The sequence below is a fragment of the Zosterops lateralis genome (assembly GCF_965231275.1).
Source record: "Zosterops lateralis genome assembly, chromosome: 31".
NCBI lineage: Eukaryota > Metazoa > Chordata > Aves > Passeriformes > Zosteropidae > Zosterops > Zosterops lateralis.
The window spans coordinates 2,819,864-2,847,094 of record NC_139791.1 but is presented as its reverse complement, the minus strand read 5'-3'; the positions used below and the strand labels follow the sequence as shown (position 1 = coordinate 2,847,094).

At 48.5% G+C, this 27,231-nt stretch overlaps 1 protein-coding gene across 1 annotated transcript; it reads right to left on the bottom strand.

The window, feature by feature from the left end:
* Positions 1–24,508: 24,508 nt before the first annotated feature.
* Positions 24,509–25,441, bottom strand: LOC310920645 (olfactory receptor 14J1-like; the record flags this gene model as incomplete). Its single annotated transcript, XM_083880707.1, has 1 exon — positions 24,509–25,441. One exon carries the CDS (start codon positions 25,439–25,441, stop codon positions 24,509–24,511), a length of 933 nt encoding a protein of 310 aa, XP_083736833.1.
* Positions 25,442–27,231: the final 1,790 nt, after the last annotated feature.

Sequence of the window (27,231 nt, the reverse complement as noted above, 5' to 3'; positions counted from 1 at the left end):
GCAACTGCAGACTCTGGACAGTGGTAACTTATTTAGGCAATTGGTGATGTATCTTTCTCAATCCCTATCCTTTCTGTCATATAGTAATGATAAGGAGCATTACCTTATTAACATTTGTTTGTTGCTAAAGCAGAGTATGTAGTTTCATTGAATATATAATTTTACTTTTGTGTTCCCTTTATATTCATACTAAAATAAGACCATTCTTTCCATTGGTATCTGTGTTCTTTAAATTGCCCCTCTCAATGGGCAGAACAGTTTCTAAAAGTCAAACTGTGTTAAAAATTTCTATCCAGCTGATTTCAGTATCACTTTCATAGGCCCTTGTTGATTCACACCAGCCCCTTGGTTCAGAAGTGTCACAATGGTCCCTTGGCCCCACAAGGCCCTGCAGTGTCCCCCTGGGGCAGGAGGCCAGCAGGGATTTGTTCCCCACACGCTGCAGCTCCCTGGGCCAGCTGGCACCGACACCTTCTCCCAGGCCAGCGCTGCCGGGCACAGCCAGGGCCGGGCCACACTGCAGCTCCCTGCAAACCACGGCGGCGGCTGCGAGGCCAAACCCCGAGCCACAGACAGTTTGTCCCTCTTTCTGTCTGTATTTGGCCAAGAAATGTCCCATTGTGGGGTCCCCTGTCCTGCAGTCACTGCAATACTGGGACCATACCCAGAGCTCTGAGGAGAGAAATGGCCAGAGCTGCACCTCTGCACTGACTCGGGGATGGTGGCAAATGCTCCGTGGGGTGGCTGGAATGACAGAAAAAGGACAATTGGCAGCACAGAGGGAAACCCATCTGGGCTGCTGGACTGGGGCAAGACATCTCTGCCCATGGGAGAAGTTGGCTGTGAAAGTCCCTCCTGTGGATGCTGACATACCCAAGAGTTGGGCACTGAAGAGCAGCACAACAATGGACAGGGGGATGGGGCTGCCAGGATTAAAGTGTCTCAGGTGGGTCTGGACTGGTCACACAAGGGTGAATTATTTCTGGCTCCATGGGCCCAGAACACCTCAGGTCATCAGGGCAGAGATGCAACCTCCAGATGGGCTGGTGAGCAAGGGGTGGATTTAACCATGGACACCATCTCCAGGTTATCCCTGAGTGTGAAACGTGGGCTGACATCCAGCAGGGCCAGGCAGGGAAAGCCCCTGTGGTGTGGGGGATGATGGTGGGAATATAAATCTGGGGAGACACATGGTCTGTGTAATGGGAGTAGCAAATTGGAGAGCACCATTCCTAACCCACAATAGCCCTGTCAGAGCCAGCCCTGTCCCTGCACTGCCCCAGCTCTGCTGCCCCACAGCTGCTGGATCAGGAAGGGCAGAGCCATGGGGGAGGGAAATGCACAGGGACTCCTCCTGGGAGGGACCTCGGGAGGTTTCCAGGCCAGACCAAAGCACAGTCAGTGGAGAAAGGGACACAGGGAGGGGCTGTTTGTGTGCTCTGTCATGGCAGGATGAGATGCAGAGCTGCACAGACACCCAGACCATGTGGATCCCTGCAGGAGCTGATCTCCCACAGCAGCTCCCAGGCCTCTGCTGCTCTCTGGCTGCTCTGGTTTGATGTTCCCTGGTGGTCACAGCCAGCCCCACACACACCAGTGCTGTGTGCACACACACCAGTCTCACCAGTGCCTGGGCCCCCAAAGGACACAGGAGCTGATGGTTTGTGGTCCCCACTCCAGTATCTGGCACTGGGACGTCCCTGGGTACCCAGAGCAGAGAGAGCTGCCTTGTCCCAGACAGTTCTTGGCAATGGAGGGTTTAGGAAAATGCCACAGGCTGTGGGGATCAGCTGCGGGCCATGGCCAGGGATGGGCACTGAGCATCACCTCCCAGCAAACCACCTTGATCCCCCATCCTCTCCCTTCCTGGGGTTGTTTCGTAGACATCCCATGGGAAATCTTGCACGTTCCCCAAATGCCCTTTGTGAATTTCCATCAAGAATCTCAGACCTTGATGCAGAACCCCCCATGCTCAGCTGTCAAGGTCATGCTGGAAAGCTCTGCCATTGACCCCCTTGGTGAGGCTTCCACGAGGAGGTGTCAGAACTTTCCTTTAATTAATTTTTTTTGTTTATTTTAAAAATTGTAATTCCCCTAAAATATCATCTACTGCAGCCCCTTTGCTGTGGGAAGGCACAACTACCACTGCAACAGATGGTCAAAGCTCATGACCTTGAACAGTTTTTTGAATGTGGCATTGACATTCACAAACAACCCGTTTCCATCTTTTAAGCCTCATCCTAAAATATTTCTTTCTTATATCAAATCTGAATTTGTGCTTAACCATTTTAAAGGCTCTGCTCCTTCCTCTGTCATTACAGGCCTGTAAAATATTTTATTTTTCATGGACTATGACCACAATGTTTTAATCTGAAAAGACCTTGAAAGGACCCAAAAATCCCCCAAGATGGGATCTGGAGGCCTCAATCAAATGACCCATAGAGACTGAGGGAGTGAAGACTGAGGACAGAATAGGAGTAGCCTGAGAGGGCCTGAAGGGTGGATTCAGAGATGGTGGAGCTCTCTTCTTCATTGTATGAAACAGCCTGAGAAAGAAATGCTGCCACACACATCACCAGGGCAGGTCTAGACTGGACACAAGAAGAGAGGAATTTCTCTCCCAGGGCAGGGCATCATTAATACAGGGCTGAGGTCCAACATGGAATAACTCCAAACTCCTATCTTGTGCTGACATGTGATTCTACAAGTGTATCACTTATATACAGATGCTAAATGCATATTATATTTTACCCATTTCAATAAAACATACGCAAACTTCCCAGATTCAGTCCTTGTTTTCTCTATGACTGCACTCTTGACCCAGATGACTTCTTGTCTTCCAACCATCCTCACTGAGACAGCAGGCCCTGCATGACTTGTGCCTGTGCAACATCTTCACAGGAATGATAAAAATGGAATCAAACATTTTGGAATCAAGGCTTTGCAGAGGCAGGCAGGAGGCAGAGCTGTCAGCAAAGGAAGGGCCCAGCCAGGTGGGGCAGCTGAGGGATGACGACAGCCTGCAGGGACAGAGGCGCAGGGCATGGACACCGTAGGACAGCCTGGGCTGCACAGGGCACAGGGATGGGCAGCAGCTGCAAGGCCCTGACACAGCCAACTCCTGCAGCACTTGGGCCATGGCTGCTGGGCCTGGGCCTGAGCCATGAGCAGGAGACAAGTGACCCTTGCAGCCCTGGGGCCTCATTGCCTCCTTGGCCCTGCTCAGCAGCCTGGCAGGGGCCACCCCATGGTCCTGCCCTTGGCATTGCACATCCCCACATCCCAGTGGCCTGGGAAGAGCCCTGAGCACTGAGGGAGGGACAGGATGTGCCTTGGCAGGGGCTGGGGCTCAGGCCTTGGCCCTTGGCATTCCTGAAACACATCCAGGTTTGGTCAACATCAGAGACACCTTTGCCTTGTTTGTCCCCACCTGTCATCACTGCCTGCAGTGTTCTGCTCTAACTGGAACCTGGGGACACGTTCTCAGTGATGTCAGTCAGTGAGACCCATTAAAACTTCAAGAAACTTTGGAGTTTGATTGTGACTTAGAATTCTTAAGAGGTTTCTTTAACTGGCTCTCAGGGACTGATGTTCAGGGACTCAGCACTAAACCTCCAAGAGGCTCATTAAAATCCTTGTCCTGTGTCTATGCTGCTGAGCTGGGCTGGGCTCCTGGCACAGCGGCAGCTCTTAGGAAACAAGAAGAGCTTCAAAAAGACATTTCTCCTCAGGAGCAGCTCCTCTGCCAGCCCAGTAGGGCTGAGGGCACTGCCTGCAGATGCCTGAGACCAGTGAAGCAGAAAAAGGCTTAAAGAAACTGGAAGGAAACTTTGGAGATCATTCACAGTTAAATCTTCACAACTTTTGAAAACTCTGAGCTTCTTCATAGATAAATCTTCAACCTTTCTGACACAGTAAGTCTCTGGCTGCAGGGATCTCCTAAGGCTGAGCCAGGACAGGACTGACAGCACTGTAAGGATGGCTCTGCTGCCCTTTCTGCTTTGGGGGAGGATGTGCTCCAGAGCGGGGCTGCCCTGGGCACCGTCAGAGGGACAGGGCAGGACGGCTCCTGCTGCCAGGGACGGCTGCAGGGGCTGAAGCTGGGGCTGCAGCCAGGGGTGCCCAGGGCTGTGGTGCAGAGCAGGTGCTCCAGCTCATGCCCAGGTCATTTCTGAGGGGACCTTTCATGAGCTCATTTAGGGCAGCAGTTTCCTGCTTGAGTCTCTGCTTTCCTCAATCTGTGCTCCCACTTTTCCCATGCTCAGCTTGGTGGCAATGAAAACTGAGCTGTTCAGGGCAGAGTAGGGGCTGAGGCTCTTAAACCATCACACTGAGGATTCCTGGGAATGTCAGCAAGTGCCTCCACCTCCCCAGCCTCCAGATCCATCCAGCATCACCTTTCCATGGTGCCCAGGCCTGGGGGAGCTGTTCTTTAATCCCTGCAGCCCCGAGCAGCTGCAGGGCAGAGCTGGCCCAGGGGCTGGGCTGGGCTCTGGCAGCACTGGCAGGGAAGGAGCCCGGGCCCACAGGAACAGCTCGGGCTGGGACAGCTCCAGCAGCAGAGCCGTGGGCAGGGAGGGAGGGAGGCAGTGCTGAGGGAAGCCCTGCTGCAGGGGACATGTGGCACCTGCCAGCCCTGCCCTGCAGGGCACACACTGCCCTGAGCAGCACAGCTCCTGTGTCCTCTCCCAGCCAGCACAGCCCTCAGCCCTGGAACTCGGGGCCCTCAGTCCCCTCCTGGGCCGGCAGAGCAGCCCCAGAGATGAAGGGCATCTCTCCTGCCATGTGCCCATTCCCTGCTGACCAGGGCCTCAGGGCCACTGTCCTGCACTGCTGCTGCCTGGGAAGGGCTGTGCAGGGCTGGGCAGGGAAAGGCTTTTCCTCAGGGTCTGGTTCTCTCTCTCCTTGCCTTGCCCAGGTGCTCCTGGCATTGCTGAGGGGCTCTCTGGGAATGGCAGTTGCAGCTGCAGGCTCAGGCCCAGCCCTTGGGCTCCTCCTGTGCAGGCTGAGCACAGCAATGGCGTGTCCCAGCTCCCTCTGCCTCGGGGAGCTCTGGGCAGGGCAGGCTGGGAATGAGCTGACTCTGCCTGACTTTGGGAAAGGCAGGAGGCACTTTGTGTGCCAGGGATCCCTCTGCTCTCAGCAGTGTCTCCTGGCTTTCCAGGGTAACACGGGAGTGGAGCTCAGAGAGGTGCAAGTCCAGGGCATCTGGGAACAGGAGAAACGGACAGAGCAGCTCCCCTCAGTATGCACTAATTCTCAGACAATCCTCCTGCCTCACTCTGTTCTCCCCAGGTGCACCAGAACCTCTCATTCTGCCTCCTGCAATTCCCATCCCTTTGCCCTGGCAGCTCCCGTGCCTTAGGAGGAGGTTCTTTATCCATGTTCAAACACCAGAACTGGCCCCTGCTCTCACTGTTCCCCTGCACTGACTGGGGCTCAGGCCTGACTCCCAGGTGTCCTGCAGGTCAAGGTCAGGCTTCTCCCTGAACACTGGCCAGCAGCAATCCGGGATCAAGCAACCAAGCTTACGGAAGTTCTCCTACATGTAGAAAAGGGGGTGGTGTTTTGTGGAAAGGAACCGTCTAAGGGCTTTGACTTTTCTGTGAGAAATCTCCACTCAAATGTTACTGTCTTTCCTCCTTTTGCAGGTTGGGATGCCTAGACACAGCAAATGTCCAACAGCAGCTCCATCAGCCACTTCCTCCTGCTGGCATTGGCAGACACACGGCAGATGCAGCTCCTGCACTTCTGCCTCTTCCTGGGCATCTCCCTGGCTGCCCTCCTGGGCAACAGCCTCGTCATCAGCGCCGTGGCCTGTTGCCACCACCTGCACAGCCCCATGTTCTTCTTCCTGCTCCACCTGGCCCTCACCGACCTGGGCTCCATCCTCACCACTGTCCCCAAAGCCATGCACAATTCCCTCTGGAACACCACAACCATCTCCTATGAAGGATGTGCTGTACAGATATTTATGCTTGTCTTCTTCCTGGGGTCAGAGTTTTCCCTGCTGACCATCATGTGCTACGACCGCTATGTGTCCATCTGCAAACCCCTGCACTACGGGACCCTCCTGGGCAGCAGAGCTTGTGCCCACATGGCAGCAGCTGCCTGGGCCAGTGCCTTTCTCAATGCTCTGCTGAACACAGCCAATACATTTTCCCTGCCTCTCTGCCATGGCAATGCCCTGGGCCAGTTCTTCTGTGAAATCCCACACATCCTCAATCTCTCCTGCTCACACTCCAAACTCAGGGAACTTGGGCTTCTTGGTTTTAGTGCCTTTTTATCATTTGGCTGTTTTATGTTCATTGTTTTCTCGTATGTGCAGATCTTCAGGGTCGTGCTGAGGATCCCCTCTGAGCAGGGACGTCACAAAGCCTTTTCCACCTGCCTCCCTCACCTGGCTGTGGTCTCCCTGTTCCTCAGCACCTCATTTTTTGCCTACCTGAAGCCCTCCTCCATCTCCTCCCCATCCCTGGATCTGGCCCTGTCAGTTCTGTACTCAGTGGTGCCTCCAGCCCTGAACCCCCTGATCTACAGCCTGAGGAACCAGGAGCTCAAGGATGTCCTGAGGAAAATGATGACTCTATCTTTTCAGAAAAATTAAACTATCTCCTGCTGCAGAGCATTCAGAATGTAACTTTTTACAATCTCAACCTTTTTTATTCCTCTTAGTCCATTTATTATTTGATATATTTTTAAATTTTTTATACTGTTGTAATTTTTTTGTAACATACTGTATTATTTGTCTTAGTATTTCTACATATGTACCTTTCCTTTGAAGAACAAAAGCTTTTTAATGCTTCCTGTGCATTTTATTAAAAACAAGTGACTATCCTGACTTGTGTGTCCAAGATTCTTCCTCAGTCCTTCTCTGTCTCTGCAGGGGCAGTGCCTGCAAGCAGAGGTGGAGGGAAAAGACTCCCAGCACAGCAGCACAGCCAGGGACATTGGCCCTGGCTCTTCCCACATCTGCTCTTCCCAACTCCAGCCTCTCCTTCCCAACCCCTTCTGTGGCTGTAAGGCCACAGTGCTCTGGCACCTTGGTCACTGTCCTGCTGCGTGTCCCTGCTGTGAGCACAGGCAGGGACAGGCCATGGGCACTGCTGGGACACAGCCGGGCTCCAGCACAGCAGCTCCAGCAGCAAAGGGCATCTCCTGAGGGCAGGGCAGGGAGGCTTTGCTCTCCCTGCAGAGTCACTCCTGGGAACAGGCCCAAGGAACAGGTTCCTTGAGTTCCTTGTTCTCCCAGGGCTCAGTGGGATGACATCAGGGTGCCAGTGTGGCCTTCAGGGGACTCAGGGCTGGCTCAGGTTCTGCTTGTTGGTAGCCAGAGCCAATCAGATAGTGAATGGTCTGTGCTGAACCTTCCTGGGGCTCTGCAGCTTGTACCAGGGGTGATTGAATCAAGATGTTAAAGGGTTAAGATTTTAGCCAAGGGTTAAAAGCAATTTATATGGATTAGGATGCAAGCTAAGAGAAACAGAAGATAAGTTAACGATTATTAGATGCTTAAGACAGAGCTAGATGATGCATTGCTTGGCATTATGTGTTTAAGTTGTGTTTATAGAAGGTATTAAAATAGATGGACCATCATGATGGCAAATGGAAGCCAATGTTATGTGACCTGCACCTGGACTCAATACTAATTGATCACAATGCAGGAGGGATTGGATCATGCCAAAAGGTCATGAAAGCCTGCCAGCAGCAAGAAGGTAGAAATGTCATTGTGGTGAAGACTTTCCTGACTTCATCCTTCAAGACCACTGACCCAATTCGGGACCACTGACCCAAGTCAAGAGAAGAATTGCACACATGTAAAGGACTTTTAACATCATTTTAATGCAAAGCAGGGAGTGGGTGGTGCTGGGATTATGCATATGTGTAAGCATTGTGTGTATGTAAGAATTTGGGAAATAAATAGAGGACAAAAGTGCCTTGTGAATTGTAGGCAGGACTTCAGAAGATTATTCCCATGCCAACCGATGTCACAATTGTCACAATAAGACATACCACTTTCTAACTTAAACTAGTTACAGAGTCTTTGTCTATAATAGTATTGTTTTTTTCATGATTCTTTCTGGTCAGCCAGCCAGGAGAAGGCTCTGTTTGGCTGTGAGACCACTTCGGGTGGTGGATCCCTCCGGGGCGCCCCCAGGATATTCCTGGAGGGAGGGCTCTGCTCCCCAGCTGTTCATCCAGGGACAGACAAGGCCTCTTGACTGTTAGAACTGTGCACAAAATGGTATGCTTAAAATTGAAAACAGAAGCAGTGACCTGTAAGGTGTACATGGAGTCAGGAAATGCCTGTTGGTAACTTGTGGGAAATGTCCCGTGCACAACTCGTGCCTCTGTAGGGTGCTTGCAGGCTGCAGTGGTAATCGGCTGCTGGCAGAGAGAACTGTCATGCCGTGCCGTGGGGGCGCTTGGGCTTTGGTTGCTGGCAGACAAGGATAGTTCTGTTTGTTGTGCCCTAAAGGGCTTGGTTTGCTGACAATTTGAGGCTAGCAGTTTAGAGGCAAATCCTTGTCTGTGGTTGTTATGTGTTGTGAGTGTGTCCTAACTTTCAGAATGGCTGTGAGAGAGTTTGTTGAGACCTGTTACTGGCATGAAGTGAGAGGAAGTTTGTACCCATGATTTTGTCTTCAGGTGACTGAAACAGTTGAGAAAAAATGAAGTGACTGATGGATGCATGTTCAAAGCACTTGATAGGGCTGTATGTTTTGTGAATCCTTTTTTTTTTTTTTCCCAATAAAAAGACACCCCTCCCTGCTGTGATTGTGGTGTGCATGTACTTTGATTATGGGGGACAGCATTTACTATAACACCCAGTGTTCACACTAAAAGGGTCCAGATTTACAGAGGCAATAAGGTGTTTGGTATTTGGGTTTTTTCTGCCTATGGAATTTGAGATACAGGGGTTGAATGCCTTGGTGTAGTATTTTTGTAAGTGTTTCCCACTGGAGTCATAAGGCTGATACTAGGTGATACCAGCTTGTGTGTAAGTGACTACTGTGATATTTGCTTATGTGTAAGTGATGATTGTGATATTCGCCTGTGTGTAAGCGATGACTGTTTTGGAGCTGTGGTATCTTTCTGAGGCGACACTGCCATCTTGTGTCAGAAGTTAGAGGTGCGGCAAGTTTGTTGCATTGGTTTGATTGAAGGTGGCAGCTGAAGCAGGATCCAAACCAAAAGAGATTAGCCGTCTAGGCAGGCCCTTTTTAGATGGTTTCAGCTTGAATCAGGTGATTTTTTGAATGCTACTGGAGATTGGGTTTTGATAAGGTGAGAGGACAGGAGGACAGAGAGAATTTTTTGTGGTGGTTTATATGTAAATCATGCTAATAATCATTTGGCTTTTGATTGGGAATTACCACCAGTTGAAGGAGGACTTAAGAACCCATTGTGGCAGGGACTAAGGGGAGTAATTCCTTGTTTTCTATGTAGTCTAAGTATTTTCTGTTGGGATATAGATGGGCATCCAGTGTGGGTTCTCCTTTATTGTAAGGAGTGTAAGAAGAGGTGGTTTTGTGTATCTTACAGAAGGAGGCCTGTGTGCCTCAGGTGTATTCTGGAGCTGCCACGATATTATAACTGGGAAGCAGCACGTGCTGAGTGTGAAATAGTAAAAGTGGTTTGTGGAAAGAGTTGTTTAGTTTTTGGGAGCTGGGACAGGAACATTTTTGAAGGAGATTGGGAAGAGACAAGGAACACGACAAGTTTGGCAAAGAAGAGTAGAAGCCTTTCATAAGGGCTTAGCTGTGATTTTAGGCACAGAAATTGTGTTTGTAGATTGTTAGAACTATCACAAGGGTAGCTTTGTCTGAGAATTCAGCCTAGCTATATGGATAGAAGGGATCCCTTGACCTCAGTGGTTTGGGCTAGACGAGTGGAAGTTTGTGAATTCAGTAAACTGGTGGATAGACAGGGGACACAAAAGGGTGCATTTAAGTGGATTATACCAGACTTTCACTGGTAACCTGGTGGCTCTGGATGGGGAGCAACCTACTGTAGAGAATTTAGAAAGTCAAGGAAGGGTGAATGGAACAGCTTCTGTTTGTGGGAATTTTCCTGCAGCCTTCAGTGCATCTAGAGGTTGGCATTGTGCATGGGTGTTATTGCAGTGTAGGATTTGAACAGGACATTATTATTGTTCTTCTGCTAACGGGTACAGAGAGTGTGCCCAGTGCTGACAGCTCCCTGATCGAGCTGATTTTGAACGAAGGATTTTAAAGCTGGTGGTGGAAAGTCACACTTAGTACCTGAGCTGTGGGCTGTGCAAGAAGACTGGGAAAGACTGTAGAGACTGTGAGGTGAAGTTTGGATGGACGTGAGATAAGAAGCAAAGAAAGGAATAATAAGAACTGGTGTAGAGTGCTGGTTTTGTTAAGGGGAGAAGAAGCAATGGGAACAAATCAGAGTAGAGAGGTCTCTAAAACAAGTTCTATAGGATGTATTTTGACACACTGGAAAGAACTGGTGGGTTATGGTGGTACAGAAAACAAGAAGGCTCTTGTTAAGTTCTGTACACAATGGTGGCCACTTTACAGGCTTGAAGAGGGTGTCAGATGGTCACCAGCTGGGAGTTTGGATTATGACACTCTGTTACAGCTGATGCTTTTGTTGAGACAGGAACAGAGGTGGGAAGAGGTGATATATGCTGACATGTTTTTCTGCCTCCAGAACCACCCTGAGTGGCAGAGGGACTGTGGAATTAGGCCCCCCTCCGATCCCTTGGTATTGGCTCTTGAGAAAGACAATAAGGCTAATGGAGGGAAACCCAAAGGATGTTGCAGTACATGTTCAATAAACCAACACTGCACACACCCTGTCAAGGTGCATCCAGCTGATTCACTGGAGCAAGAGTTGAGGGATTTGTTTAGACCATCCCCAGCAGACAAGGGGGGCTGAGAGAAGAAGCAAATTCAGGACAGTTATTAACCCCAACTCCCACTTCATCCCCCACTTCATTCCCAGATGAACCAATTCCAATTTCTATTTCAACTCCAACTTCCATTTCACCCCACACTTCAACCACAACCCCAACTCCTGCTTCATCCTCCACACCACCTCCTTGGGGAAATCCCACCCCAATTTCTACCTCATTCTCCACTTCACTCGTAGCTGAATCAACCCCATCTCCCACTTTCCACTTTATCCTCTACTTTATCTTCTTGGGAAAAGATCCCACTTACTTCTGAATCCTCCAAACCAATGGAACTATATCCACCATTGCCCAGTAGTGACAGTGAAGAGGAGGAGCCCTCTCCAAAGGGTCCTATGGCATCCCAGACCCCAAAACAAACTAGGGAAATCATACAAGCACTTTGGAGAGAGGCAGTAAGTTCTGAAGGGAAAAAAAATCTTAGTTAAAATTCCCATTTTCTACAATGGATCTAGAAGCTTAGGAAAAGATTGCTAAACACTACCAAAGTGACCCAAAAAGTGTTGTAAAGAAATTAAAGTTTACAATTAAACAATATCAATCTGATTGGTCAGATCTTCAGCTGTTGTTGACTGCCTTAATGGAGACAGAAAAAGCATTAGTTTTGAAGGTAGCAGGGAGATTTGCAGAAGTGTTTTGTAGAATAACACAGAGGAGAGTTAAAAATCTCTTTCCTCTTCAGGATCCACACTGGGATCCTAATGATGATGGTGATACGGGAAGAGGAAGATTATCAAGACCTTATAGTGAAGGGGTTGGAGAGGGCAATTTGTAAAACTATAAACTGGTTGGCCCTCTATGCAATCAAGCAAGGTCCCTCTGAAACACCTGAATTTTTAGAACGTTCATGAGATGCAATGTGTTACCATACAACCTTAGATCCTGAGCCTGAGGAAGGGACACAACAACTGGTGGGTTTATTTTTAGACAATCTACAGGGGACATCAGACACAAACTTCAGAAGATTTGGGGCCTGACAGTGCGAGATTCAGAGACTTTGCTAGAAGAGGCATGGAGGGTTTTTAGCAACCAGGAAATAGGGTGCAAAGAAGGGATGAGAAAATTGGTAGCAGTAGGAAGGGAAGAAGAAAAAGGGAGACGTGGACAAGGGCTCCCAAAGCAAGGACCACTCCGACTAGGGAAAGACTCATGTGCATTTTGTAAGAAATTTGGACATTTGAATAACCAGTGCTCAGAACAGAGAAAGGGTGATGATCAAAGAAGAGGAGACTGAAAAGGGGAGGGAGTAGTTGCTCACATTAAGAAAGACTGAGGAGGACTGGAGGATCTTATCCTAGGGGACCCTCTGGTTATAATGAAAATAGGGAACAAAGGAAAATAAAATGGAATTTTTGGTAGACACAGGGGCAACATACTCAGTGTTAAATAAAGATTTAATACCAATAACAGATGATTATGTTATGGTAAATGGGGTAACTGGCCTATCTGAAAGAGCATATTTTTGTAGACCACTGAAATATAAACTTGGGAAATAATGGGGAATTCACAAGTTTTTCTACATGCCCAATGCCCTATCAGCACTTTTGGGTAGAGATTTATTCAAACAACTAGAGGCAAAGATAATATTTAAAAATGGATAGATTCTTTAGGAGGTAAAGGATCAAAAATATGTGTAATTGTTAAGCCCCATGTTAATAGCCAGTGAGGCCAAAGTTAAAAGTGAAGAAGAGATCAACAGGAAAATATTGGATCAGGTATTTCCTGGGGTATGGGCTTCTAATATACCAGGGAGAGCGAAGAATGCACTCCCAGTGCAAGTTAAGCTTAAAGAAGGAAAACAGCCAGTTAAACAATAAATATCCTTTAAAGAAGGAACACAGGGGAAGGTATTAGCCCTATACTTGAAAACTTTTTGCAGATAGGGCTATTAAAAGACTGTCAGTCTGATTTTAATACTCCTGATTTACCTGTAAAACAGCCTGATGGGTCATACCGAGTAGTACAGGATTTGTGGGCTGTTAATAAGATAACTGAGAATTTACACCCAGTGGTTATCAACTGCTATAACTTGCTATCCCATTTAACACCTGAACTAATTTGGCTTACTGTTTTAAATTTGAAAGATGCTTTCTTTTGCCTTCCTGTCCATGAAGCCAGCCAGAAAATTTTTGCATTTGAATGGGAAAGCCCCGAGAGTGGGCATAAAACTGAGCTCAGATGGTTGTTTTTACCCCAAGGATTCAAAAATGTTCCCACAATATTTGGAGAACAACTTGCAAAAGATTTGGAATCCTGGGAAACCCCATCAGGAGAAGGAGAGTTGTTACAATATGCAGACAACCTCCTGAGAGCTACTCAAACCCAAGAGACATATGTAGATTGGATGGTAAGCCTCCTAAACTTTTTGGGTCTACAAGGATATCAAGTATCCAAGAAGAAAGCTCAGATAGTGAGGCAAACAGTTTTCTACCTGGGTTACAAAGTCAGTGCTGGACAAAAGACTCTGGGGCAAGACAGCAAAGAAGCAATGTGCCAGACCCCAGAACCCCAGACATTTAAAGAACTAAGAACCTTTCTGGGCATTATAGGGTGGTGCAGGCTGTAGATTTATATTTATGGACTATTGGTTAAATCCCTGTATGCTCTGATTATGGAAGGAAACAGGGATCTCCAGAGGACAAAAGAAGCAACAAGAGCCTTTGACCAATTAAAGAAGGCCCTCATGTCAGCTCCAGCCTATGCTGGTGTCCCGTGCAGCTTTACCAGCTGGCTCTCTCACTCATGTGAAGGGTACAGCCTTGTACCTTGGATGTTTGGTGGGACTGAACCTCACGCTGGAACGTGGTAACGGCGTGGAAGAAGGACTCTCATGTGGGAAGCAGATCGGTTTATTCAACCCGGATACCCACGTGAAGAGTGAGGCTCAGGGGTTCAGGTTGCCCATTAAGTACCAGGGGCGTCTCCCAGGCAAGGAGATACCCAGAACCAATCCTGGGGATGGGGGGGAGTGACCAAGAACAGGGGACAATTGGCAGGGCCATCTATGGACAGAAAGGGGAGTGGGGAACTTGATGCCTTGCTGAGTCACCCTGAAGCCTGACTAGAACTTTTCAGGCTTAGGGTGTGATGGCAGACAAGATCTATCACCAGGGAAAGACTACAAGGGATTTGGGGATGGGGAGTGTAGGGATAAACCATTGTAAAACCAATAACAAAACATAGAGAACTTTGGAACCCAAAATGCACACTGCAACACCAGCACTGAGACTTCCAGACATGAGTAAACCATTCTTTCTGTTTTCCCATGAGAAGCAGGGGATTGCTTTGGGAATACTGGCTCAGGACCTGGGCCCATATCACAGGGCAGTCACCTGCTTTTCCAAGCAGCTGGATGCAGCAGCCAAGGGATGGACAGGGCGCCTCAGAGCCGCTGCTGCAGTGGTGATGAACGTTCAGGAAGCACACAAATTCACCCTAGGCCAGAAGATGACTGTGCTGGTGTCCCACACAGTGTCTGCAGTGCTGCAGGTAAAAGGCAGACACTGGCTTTGCCCACAGAGATTCCTGAAATCCAAAGCCATAAAGGTAAAGCAAGATGATGTAGAAATTCTGGTAACTAATCTTGTGAACCCAGCTCCCTTTCTCAGTGGGGATACAGGAGAACCAGTGATCCATGATTGCCTGGAGACCATGGAAGCCACCTACTCCAGTCACCCAGATCTGAAGGACACCCCTCTCAAGGACACTGAGACCTGGTTCACTGATGGAAGCAGCTGTGTGATCAGTGGAAAAAGACATGCTGGGTATGCAGTTAACACGAGCAGAGAAGTGAGAGAGTCTGGAGCATTACCAACCAACACCTCTGCACAGAAGGCTGAAATAATTGCCTTAACCTGGGATTTAGAACTGGCAAAAGGAAAGAAAATCAATATTTATTTAGACTCAAGGTATGCATTTGGGGTGGTTCATGCTCATGGAGCCATCTGGAACGAAAGAAGACTGTTGAACTCACTAGGGAAAAGTATTAAACGTGCACAGGAGATAATAAAACTCTTGGAGGCAGTCCAGGTACCTGACAAAGTAGCCATTATGCACATCAAGGCACACCAAAAAGTGAGCTCTGAATTGGAGGAAGGAAATGAGCTGGCTGACAGAAAGGCAAAAGAAGCAGCTAAAGGTGAGATAACTATTGAGACAGTTGAGGCAGCCTTAATTCCAGATGGACAAATTTCTACTGAAGATAAGCCAAGGTATAACAAAAAGGACAAGAGGCTGATTGAGAAAGAAAATGGAAGTTATAACCAAGAAGGGTGGACTATCCCAGATGAAGGGAAAGGAAAACTTGGGATTCCTTCATACATGCTATGGCTACTGGTGAAAGAGGAACATGAGAAAACACATGGGGGAATAGATGCTCTGTATAACTATTTGAAGGACAGAATCATAGTCAGAAATTTGCAAATTACAGTAATTCAAGTGGCTCACCAGTGTAGTCTTTGCCTCCAAACTAATCCCAAAAATATTCCTAAACCAAACCTTGGACAAATTGGGAAAGGTTATGGGCCTGGGCAGCAATGGCAAATTGATTTTTCAGAACTACCCAGGATGGGGAGGGTATTGATACCTATTGGTGTGAACAGATACCTCTTCAGGGTGGCCAGAAGCTTTCCCTACCAGAACTGCCAGAGCACAAGAAGTAACCAAAGCATTGTTACAGGAAATCATACTGTGGTTTGGGGTCCCAGCCACAATGTCTTCAGACCGGAGGACACATTTTGTATCAAAACTTGTGCACCAAATTCACTGCCACCTAGGCATAGACTGGGAACTTCATACTCCGTATCATCCTCAGGCAAGTGGCCAGGTGGAGAAAATGAACCATTTGTTTAAGCAGCAAATTATAAGATTGGGACAAGAAGCAAAGTTACCTTGGCCTCAGGCCCTTCCATCAGCATTATTACAAATTCAGACTGGCCCAAGGAGAAAAGAAAAATTAGGTCCTTTTAAAATATTGTATGAAGACCATATGGGGTCCAAGAAGGAACAACACCTACCCAAATAGGGGAAGAAACCCTACACAGGTATATGGTGGCCCTAAACAGACAACTTGGAGAAATTGAGAAACATGTGGCTGGGGTTAAAAGCAGAGAATTAGATGGGCCAGTGTCACTGTAGGACATGAAAGAAAGAGTCCAAATATTTCAGAAAGCAAAGAACATAGAAAAAGGCTTAATTTTCTAATTCTTATACCTTTTATAAGGTGTTCCGATACAGACTTAACATGATTGGTGAATAGGAACGACACCTCTCTAATGCCATTGGTTAACTAGAGAAATAATACTTGTTTGCCAAGACTGTTTTGAGAAGAAACTTTCTTGAGAAATTTTTTTTTTTTGGAAAAAGTTATCAGCTGCTAGCAGGCTAAAAGTCTTTCAGACTCAGAAATATCAGGCCTACAGGCCAGTACATAACATATGGGGATGGGACTATGTATATGTTATGTCTTTTGCAGAAAAGACTCCAGAAACCCAGTGGGAAAGACCATTCCAGGTGCTCCTCACCACCTTTACTGCAATCAAGATTAGAGAGCAAAATGCCTGGATTCATCACACTTGAGTGAAGAAAGCTCCTGAATAAATCTGGAGAGCCAAAACAAGTGACAATTAACTAAAATTGAAGCTTATTTGGGAAAGTGAAGAGCGTGTGCGCAAAATGTTAGATCAATAAATTTTGAAGAACAGAAGGATTTGTAGCTGTTATGGAAAATCAAACTGGTATAATTAGGGGAATTGTAGATGTTGTAACCATTGTTATAGCCACAGCTGGAGTTAAGGCAACATCACACACATATAAAGTGACAGGTCTGTAGAGCAGGAACAGCAGCCCAGGCAACGGCTGGGCCTGGGCCAGACCGGCCCCGGGCCCCAGAGCAGCAAAAGCTCCTTCCCCTGCAGGCCGGGCTGGGCCTCTGACCAGGCTCCCCAGGGAATGCTCAGAGCCCCGAGGCTGCCCCAGCTCCAGGAGCCTTGGCACACCCCTGCCAGGGATGCCCAGGCCCCCAGTGTCTGGACTCCATCATCCCTCTGGCTCCCTCTCAGCTCAGCCCCTTCTGCCATTCTCACCTTTGCACAGCCCTGGCTGTCCTCTCCAGGGGCTGACAGAGCTCTGCCGCCTGCGCCAGGAGCAGGGCAGCCCCAACCTTCCAATGTTCCACTGGCTCTGGGACACCCCAGCGCTGGCAGCCCCCAACATTCCCTGCCTGGAGACGCTCCAAGGGAAGCGTCAACAGCTGCCGCCACTCACCACAACCCACCGGCCGCTGAGCAGCCCCGGCCTGGGCCCCTGAGGATTCCTCTGCACACAGCTCGGACAAGGGCCCTTTGCCTTCCCCCAGCCTGCACCAGGCAAGGGTCACATACACTTACACAGCTCTGCCCACAGCTGACAGAGAAAGTTAATTTAAAACCACAAAAACTATGAACTCACTGTTCAGGGTTGGATTTGTTCCTTTTTTTTTACTTATAGACTTCTCCCCAGGAGTTGCTAGGAGACCAAGTACAGGGTGTCTATGGGTGCTTGACCAAAACAAAGAGGTGGCCAAAAGTCAGGAAGGGGGAGATAAGGACAGGGCTGCGGGCAGCTTTGCTTTTGCTCTCGGTATCGGAGAGAGAGGATGCCCAGGCTGCTGCTTGCTGAGTTAGGAGTTTGCTGTCCTCACCAGGTCCAGTCCTGAAAAAATCCACCATCATCTGCTCGTGTGCCCCTGAACTCTAAACTCACCTCCCCTGCCCTGCTGGGCCAGCCTGTCCCATTGTCACCATTTCTTTGGCACTGCTTTGAGGTTTTTGCTATTCTGTGGCTCCACACTGCCCTGCTGGGACATCCCTGCCGTTCCAGCTCCCACCACAGAGCTTCTGATCTCATCCACCAGCCTGGGATTTTCCACCTTTCCAGCTTGGTACTCTCAGAATTACAAGAGACTGGACTGTCCCAGGCTCTGTGAGACAAAACCCCTTGAGGTTCTTGGTTCTGTTATTATTAATGCTGTAGTTGTTGTTGTTTGTTTGCATTGTTATTCCTACTTGATGTAAAGAACTGTTATTCCTCTTCCCATACCTCTTCCTAAACCCCCCTTTAATTTTCTAAATTATAATAATTGGAAGGGAGGCCCTGCCCCTCCTAAGCAGATATGTGTCTTTCAAACCAAGACAACTTTACACAGTATTAGATGTGCATGGTGTTGCCTTAACTCCAGCTGTGGCTATAACAATGGTTGCAAAAGCCACAATTCTCCAAACTATGTCTGTTTGATTTTCCATAACAACTAAAAATCCTTCTATTCTTTGAAAGTTATTGAGATATTCTAACCTTTTACTCACACACTATTCACTTTCCTGAATAAAATTCACTTTTAGTTCATTGTCACCCAGTGTTGCTCTCCAGATTCCTTCAGAAGCCTTCTTCACTTGAGTGTGATGAATCCAGGTGTTTTGTTCTCTGATCTTGATTGCAGTAAAGGTGGTGAGGAACACCTGGAATGATCCTTTCCACTGGGGTTCCAGAGTCTTTTCTGCAAAAGACATAACATATACATAATCCCCAGGCTGTATGTTATGTACTGGCCTATCTAGATTTCTGCTTTGAGCCCCAGGCACATGTTTCTCAGTTTCTCTAAGTTGTTTGTTTAGGGCCACCATATAGCTGTGTAGGGTTTTTTCTCCTACTTGCATAGGTGTTGTTCCTTCTTGGACCCCATATGGTCCTCCACACAATATTTCAAAAGGACTTAATTTTTCTTTTGTCCTTGGCTTGGTCCAAATTCATAATAATGCTACTGGAAGAGCTTGAGGACAACGCTTGAGTCCCAATGATATCAATTGCTGCTTAATCAAATGGTTCATTTTCTCCACCTGGCCACTTGACTGAGGATGATATGGGGTATGAAGTTCCCAGTCTATGCCTAGGTGGTGGTTAATTTGCATCACAAGTTTTGAAATAAAATGTGGCCCCCTCGCTGAAGACATTGTGGCTGGGACTCCAAAACACGGTAATATTTCCTGTAACAATGCTTTGGTTACTTCTTGTGCTCTGGCAGTTCTGGTAGGGAAAGCTTCTGGCCACCCTGAAGAGGTATCTGCTCACACCAATAAGTATCATACCCTCCCCATCCTGGGCAGTTCTGAAAAATCAATTTGCCATTGCTGCCCAGGCCCATAACCTTTTTCAATTTGTCCAAGCTTTGGTTTAGAAATATTTTTGGGTTAGTTTGGAGGCAAAGGCTACACTGGTGAGTCACTTGAATTACTGTACTTTGCAAATTTCTGACTATGATTCTGTCCTTCAAATAGTTGTACAGAGCATCTATTCCCCAATGTGTTTTCTCATGTTCCTCTTTCACCAATGACCACAGCATGTAAGAGGGAATCCCAAGTTTTCCTTTCCCTTCATCTGTGACAGCCCACCCTTGGTTATAACTTCCATTTTCTTTCTCAATTAGCTTCTCATCCTTTTTGCTATACCTTGGCTTATCTTCAGTAGAAATTTGTCCATCTGGAATTAAGGCTGCCTCAACTGTCTCAATAATTACCTCACCTTTAGCTGCTTCTTTTGCCTTTCTGTCCACCAGCTCATTTTCTTGATGTGCATGATGGCTACTTTTTCAGGTACCTGGACTGCCTCCAATAGTTTTATTATCTCCTGTGCACGTTTAATACTTTTCCCTTGCGAGTTCAACAGTCCTCTTTTTTTCACATGGCTTCATGAGCATGAACTACCACAAATGCATATCTTGAGTCTAAATAAATATTGATTTTTTTACCTTTTGCCAGTTTAAAAGCCCGGGTTAAGGCAATTATTTCAGCCTTCTGTGCAGAGGTGTTGGTTGGTAATGGTCCAGACTCTCTCACTTCTCTGCTCGTGGTAACTGCATACCCAGCATGTCTTTTTCCACTGATCACACAGCTGCTTCCATCAGTGAACCAAGTCTCAGTGTCCTCGACAGGGGTGTCCTTTAGATCTGGGTGACTGCAGTAGGTGGCTTCCATGGTCTCCAGGCAATCATGGATCACTGGTTCTCCTGTATCCCCACTGACAAAGGGAGCTGGGCTCACAAGATTAGTTACCACAATTTCTACATCATCTTGCTTTACCTTTATGGCTTTGGATTTCAGGAATCTCTGTGGAGAAAGCCAGTGTGTGCCTTTTACCTGCAGGACTGCAGACACTGTGTGGGACACCAGCACAGTCATCTTCTGGCCTAAGGTGAATTTGTGTGCTTCCTGAACGTTCATCACCACTGCAGCAGCGGCTCTGAGGCACCCTGGCCATCCCTTGGCTGCTGCATCCAGCTGCTTGGAAAAGCAGGTGACTGCCCTGTGATATGAGCCCAGGTCCTGTGCCAGTATTCCCAAAGCAATCCCCTGCTTTTCATGGGGAAACAAAAAGAATGGTTTAGTCACATCTGGAAGTCCCAGGCCTGGAGCTGACATGAAGGTCTTCTTTAGTTGGTCGAAGGCTCTTGCTGCTTCTTTTGTCCATTGCAGGTCTCTGTTTCCTTGTGTAACTAAGGCATGGAGGATTTAACTAGCAGCCCATAATTATAAATCCACAGTCTACACCAGCCCAAAATCCACAGTGTATGTCATGGCCTAAAAGGTTCTCAGTTCCTTTACTCTCTGGGGTTTTGGGCTCTGGCATATTGCTTCCTTGTGATCCTGCCCTGAGGTTCTTTGTCCAGCACTGACCTCGTAGCCCAGGTAGAAAACTGTTTGCTTCACTATCTGAGCTTCCTTGTGGGATACTTGATACCCTTGTAGACCCAAAAAGTTGAGGAGGCTTACCATCCAAGATATCCATGTCTCTTGGGTTTGAATAGCTATCAGGAGGTCATCCACATACAGTAACAACTCTCCTTCTCCTGATGGGACTTCCCAGGATTCCAAATCTTTTGCAAGTTGGTCTCCAAATATCATGGGAGAGTTTTTGAATCCTTGGGGTAAAACTGTCCACGTGACCTGGATTTTGCACCCTCTCTTGGGCCTTTCCCATTCAAATGCAAAAATTCTCTGGCTGGCTTCATGGAGAGGAAGGCAAAAGAAAGCATCTTTCAAATCTGAAATGGTAAGCCAAATTAGTTCAGGTGTTGAATGGGTTAACAACGTGTAGGGGTGGACAACCACTGGGTGTAAATTCTCATTTATCTTATTAACAGCCCACAAATCCTGGACTACTCGGTATGACCCATCAGACTTTATTAGGAGTATTAAAATCAGACTGGCACTCTTTTAAATAGCCCCATCTGCAAAAAGCTAGGGTCAATTACTGGGCTATCCCTTCCCTGCCTTCATTTTTAAAGGGATACTGTTTAACTCTAACTGGTTGTTTTCCTTCCTTAAGTTTAATTTGCACTTGAAGGTGCATTCTTTGCCCTCCCTGGTATGTTAGAGGCCCATACCCCAGGAAATGCCTGATCCATTACTTTCCTGTTTTCCTCTTGTTCACTTTCAGCTTTGGTCTCATTGGCTATTGACATTAAGCTTACAATTCCACATATTGTTGATCCTTAATATCCAAAATAATCTCGGTTTTTGAATATTATCTTTGCTTCTAGTTGCTCCAATAAATCTCTACTCAAAAGTGCTGATGGGGCATTGGGCATGTAGAAATACTTATGAATTCCCCACTGTTTCCCAAGTTTATATTTCAACGGTCTACAAAATATGCTCTTTCAAATTGACCAGTTGCCCCCTTTACCCTGACATAATCATCTGTTATAGGTATTAAAGCTTTATTTAACACTGAGTACATTTCCCCCATGTCCCCCAAATTTTTTTTTTTTTTTCTTTTTATCCTAGCTTGATTATAACCCGAGGGTCCCCTAGGGTAAGATCCTCCAGTCCTCCTCAGTCTTTGATATGAGCAACCAATTCCTCCCCTTTTCAGTCTCATCTTCTTTGATCATCACCCTTTCTCTGTTCTGGGCATGGGTTTTTCCAGTGTCCAAATTTCTTACAAAATGCTCATTGTTCTTTCCCTGTTCGGGGTGGTCCTTGCTTTGGTTGTCCTTGCCCATGTCTCCCTATTTCTTTTTCCCTTACTGCTGCTACCAATTTTCTCATGCCTTGTTTGTATCCTTCCTCTCAATTGCTGAAAACTCTTCATGCCTCATCTATCAAAGTCTTCAAATTCTGCCCCCACTGGCCTCCAAATCTGCTGAAGTTTGCACCTAATATCCCAAAATGTTAGCAAATTTGCCCTGAACCACTAGTGAGCCCTCTTTGACTCGACAAATTCCTCTGCTGGCAACTAAATCCCACTGTAACTTGCAAGCAGACTGCATAGGCTTGAGCTGAGTGTGGGACATCTCCCACAACTTACCAACAGCCTCCTGGCCACAGGTACACCTTATAGGCCACAATTTTCAATTTTTGAACAGACCGTTTTGTCCAGAGTTCTGGAAGTCCTTGTCTGTCCCCAGTGAACAGCCGGGGAGCAGAGCCCTCTCTCCAGGGAGATCCCTGGGGATGCCTCGAGGGGTCCATGACCTGAACTGCTCTCACAGCCAAACAGAACCCAGTCCTGCTGTGGTCACCAATTGATTTACATAAAATTGATAAGATCATGGACAAAAGACTCTCTAACTAGTGAAAGTCAGAAAGTCGTGTGCTTTATTCGACTTTGGGTGGCATGGGAGTAGCCTCCTAAAGGCATGTGCACCAATCACAAAGCTCTACCCCTCTATTTATTTACAAAAGTCTTACACAATTATTCAATTACTCAAAATGCCTATTTATAGGCCTAATCCTAGCACTGCCTATCCCTGCTTCATATTAAAATGAGCCTAAAGTCCTTTTACCTGCCTGATTCTTCTCTCAAATTGGACCAGTGGTCTTTGAAATGGGTCTTGAAGGATGAAGTCAGAGATGTCTTCCTCAAGGTGACCTTTTTACCTTCACCTTGTTGGCAGGCTACATGACTTCTTGGGCAATGTCCAAGAGATCCTGCTGGGTTCCAATTAGTTTCTGTGTCCAGGTGCAGTCATGGTTTCTTCCATTATCTCAACGATCCATCTATCTTATTTGCTTCTACAAACACAACTAAAAGGAGCAAGTAATATGTTACCTATAGTCTAGCTTAAGTATTTAATGATGATGAATACTTCCACTTCATCTCTACTCTTCTACTTAAATCCTAATCAATATAAATGGCTTCTATCCCTTAGGTAAAATCTTAACTCTTTAAATTCTTAACTCAAGGCACTGCGGGACACTGCCAACAATTCCTGAAGCACTTGGAGGGTGATCCTGCTCCCCAAGGGATGTTCTCATGCTGCCAGCTCAGGAACTGAACTGGGGAGAGGAGTCAGAGAGGAAAGAGCAAACAGGGATGGGCTGTTTGAAGGAGAGGGGACAGGGATGGGTAGTAGGAAGAAATCTGGACAAGGAAAGAGGAAAGAAAGCAAAGGTGAAGCAAAGGAAATGTTCAGGGAAGTTTGTGAGTGGCTGCCAGGCAGCCCTGGCTCTAAGCAACAACGTCTGCAGTGGGACAGGAAACTCACAGCTCATGGGAGCAAACTTTCTGTATGACCTCAGAGGCCACGACAAAAGTGAAGAGTTTCCCTCCTGTCCCCGAGCCCTTCCTGGCCTCAGGGGCTGATGGCATTTGTGCTCCCTCAGGTTCATCTCCCCACACCAACACCATGGAGGTGCTCAGGCCTGCTCTGGGCACTGCAAACAGGGGCTCCTGAGCCAGTGCTGCCCTGTCTGTGTCTGCAAGGATGTGGCACCTGTGTGAGCTGGGGGAGAGGCCAAGGCTGCAGAGGGGGGATGTTGTTGGCAGGTGCATGAGGACACTCTGGGACGCTGCCCTGGGGTGTCCAGTGCAGTGGGGATGGATCAGCCCCTGCTCTGCTGCTCCTTCCCGTCCCCCCCAGGGACCTTGCAGAGCCCCAGCCATGCTGTTTGTCCCCAGCCTGCCCACGGCCACCCTGGGGCTGCTCACGGGGCTTTTCTGTGCTGAGCATTGGCCTGGGCGTGTTCTGGAGAGAGCCTGGGCAAGGAGCCTGGAGCCCCCAGGCCCTGCCCTGAGGCGTCAGTGCTGCCCCAGCAGTGCCCATGGCCTGTCCCTGCTGCAGCCCCGGCACTGCCACCCCCAGCCCTGTGCCCGGCCCCGAGAGCCCTCAGGCCCTACAGCAACACCAGGGCCAGGAGGGCAGCGGAGCAGGGCCATGGGAGCAGCACTGGAAACACCAAGGGCTGCTGGTGCTGGGCACAGCTGCTGTGCCAGCCCTGATCTGCCCCAGCTCTGCACACAGACATTGCTGCTGCAGTGACAGAGAGTTGAACAAAAGGGAGATCTCTGCAGAAAACTCTGCTGGATGATCTGTTAGTTCATTTAGAGCCACTGAGAGCACAGCTCCTCATTGACACAATCTGGGGCCACAGCAAAGGTGGACAGAAACAAAATCAAACAAACCATGACCTTACTTTGTAGACAATATTTCAAAAGTCATACAAGGTAAAAGGACCTTTAAAATGAAACCAATAAGAAGCAATGAAGATGGCTTTTATTATAAGTGATTTGTATAAATTGTCCAGCAGTTTAATGTTTGTGAAATAGTCCAGTGATCAGTGTCCACACTGCAGCCTTGAGCTCCTGGTTCCTCAGGCTGTAGATCAGGGGGTTCAGGGCTGGAGGCACCACCGAGTACAGAACTGACAAGGCCAGATCCAGGGATGGGGAGGAGATGGAGGGGGGCTTCAGGTAGGCAAAAAAGCCAGTGCTGAGGAACAAGGAGACCACGGCCAGGTGAGGGAGGCAGGTGGAAAAGGCTTTGTGCCGTCCCTGCTCAGAGGGGATCCTCAGCACAGCCCTGAAGATCTGCACATAGGAGAAAATAATGAACACAAAACAGCCAAAACCTAAACAGATACTAACAGCAACAAGCCCAAGTTCTCTGAAGCTGGAGTGTGAGCAGGAAAGCTTGAGGATGTGTGGGATTTCACAGAAGAACTGGCCCAGGGCATTGCCATGGCACAGGGGCAGGGAAAATGTATTGGCTGTGTGCAGCAGAGCATTGAGAAAGGCACTGGCCCAGGCAGCTGCTGCCATGTGGGCACAAGCTCTGCTGCCCAGGAGGGTCCCGTAGTGCAGGGGTTTGCAGATGGACATGTAGCGGTCGTAGCACATGATGGTCAGCAAGGCAAGCTCTGACGCAAGGAAGAAGGCAAACATAAAGACCTGTGCAGCACATCCTGTGTAGGAGATGTCCCTGGTGTCCCAGAGGGAATTGTGCATGGCTTTGGGGACAGTGGTGAGGATGGAGCCCAGGTCGGTGAGGGCCAGGTGGAGCAGGAAGAAGAACATGGGGCTGTGCAGGTGGTGGCCGCAGGCCACGGCACTGATGACGAGGCCGTTGCCCAGGAGGGCAGCCAGGGAGATGCCCAGGAAGAGGCAGAAGTGCAGGAGCTGCAGCTGCCTTGTGTCTGCCAATGGCAGCAGGAGGAAGTGGCTGATGGAGCTGCTGTTCGACATTGCTTCACTCTGGGCATCGTCGGCTGCTGAAAGAAGACATGGACAAGGTGAGTCAACGCTATGCTGTTTTTCTGGAGTCATCTCAAAATACATCTCTCCCTGTGAGGGAACTTTTTGAGTGTTTTTTCAGTTTGAGTTTCTGCTGCTGAGTTACTGCATCATCTTCAGCATCACTCTCAGCCTGGACACTAGGGAGCCCAGAGGGAAAACAGGACTCCCTGTGCCCCAGTGCAGTCACACCTGCTGCTCTCCACAAAGCTGCCCTTTGTGCATTTCACCTCCCTCTACTTCAGCATGATTACACTTAAAATTTTCTTGAGAAATAAAGTGGACTATCTGAAAGCTACAATTTCAAAATAAACTTACATAAATTCTCCTCTCCTCTTTCCCTGTGTTGCTAGAAAGGAAGGCTACCAAGGTTTGTTCTGGCTATCTGCTGCCTGAAGTTGAGCCAACTGGGAGCTCTTTCTCCCTATCCAAGCCTTGTCCCTGGCAGTGCTCCCAGACCCCAGCCCAGCCCTGGGGGCTCAGCTCTGCCATGCACATCCCTCCCAGCACAGGCCACTCCCCAGGGGCATCTCCCTGGCTCCAGGGCCTTAAGGGCAGCTCAGAAAAACAGAGATGCTGCAAGCCAAGGTGCTGCTGGTGCTGTCTGAAGGTAGAGGAGGGTGAGGAGGCACTTTCTGAGGGAGCTCTGAGGCAGATCTGCTGATCCCCAGGGTGACAGTGCAGGAGTCTCCGTGACACAGACAACCCTGACAGCCCCTTTCCCTTTCCTTTAGGAGAAAGCTGAGAGCAGCCCTGGCCATGCAGCACCATCTCCACAGCAGGAGGAATCTGCCCTGATGGGGGTCACTCCTTCCACCTCCAACTTCTCCCTACCACAGTCCATGGGGAGCTCCCAGGCAGGCTGAGAGCTGCCCCTGGCAGGTGGCAGATGCCCTGGCCTGGCCAAGAGCCCTCAGGGCTGCAGCACCTGCTCTGCACCACAGCCCTGGGCAGCCCTGGCTGCAGCCCCAGCCTCAGCCCCTGCAGCCGTCCCTGGCAGCAGGAGCCGTCCTGCCCTGTCCCTCTGACGGTGCCCAGGGCAGCCCCGCTCTGGAGCACATCCTCCCCCAAAGCAGAAAGGGCAGCAGAGCCATCCTTACAGTGCTGTCAGTCCTGTCCTGGCTCAGCTTTAGGAGATCCCTGCAGCCAGAGACTTACTGTGTCAGAAGTGGTGAAGATTTCTCCATGAATATTCTCAGAATTGTCCTTTCAACTTCTTTAAGCCTCTGTCTGCTTCATGGCTCTCAGGTACCTGCATGCAGTGCCCTCAGCCCTGCTGGGCTGTGAGAGGAGCTGCTCCTCAGGTGAAATGTCTTTTTGAAGCTCTTCTTGATTGCCAGGAGCTGCCTCTATGCCAGGAGCCCAGCCCAGCTCAGCAGCACAGACACAGCACAAGGACTTTAATGACCCTCATGGAGGTTTAGTGCTGAATCCCTGAAATTCAGTCCCTGAGAGTCAGTTAAACAAACCTCTCAAGAATTCAAAGTCAACCACAAACATCAAGCTTTGTAGAAGTTTTAATGGGTCCCTGTGAAGGAGGCGACTGAGAAAGTGTCCCCAGGTTCCAGTTAGAGCAGAACACTGCAGGCAGTGATGACAGGTAGGGACAAACACGGCAAAGTTTTCTCTGATGCTGAGCAAACCTGGATGTGTTTCAGGAATGCCAAGGGCCAAGGCCTGAGCTCCAGCCCCTGCCAAGGCACATCCTGTCCCTCCCTCAGTGCTCAGGGCTCTTCCCAGGC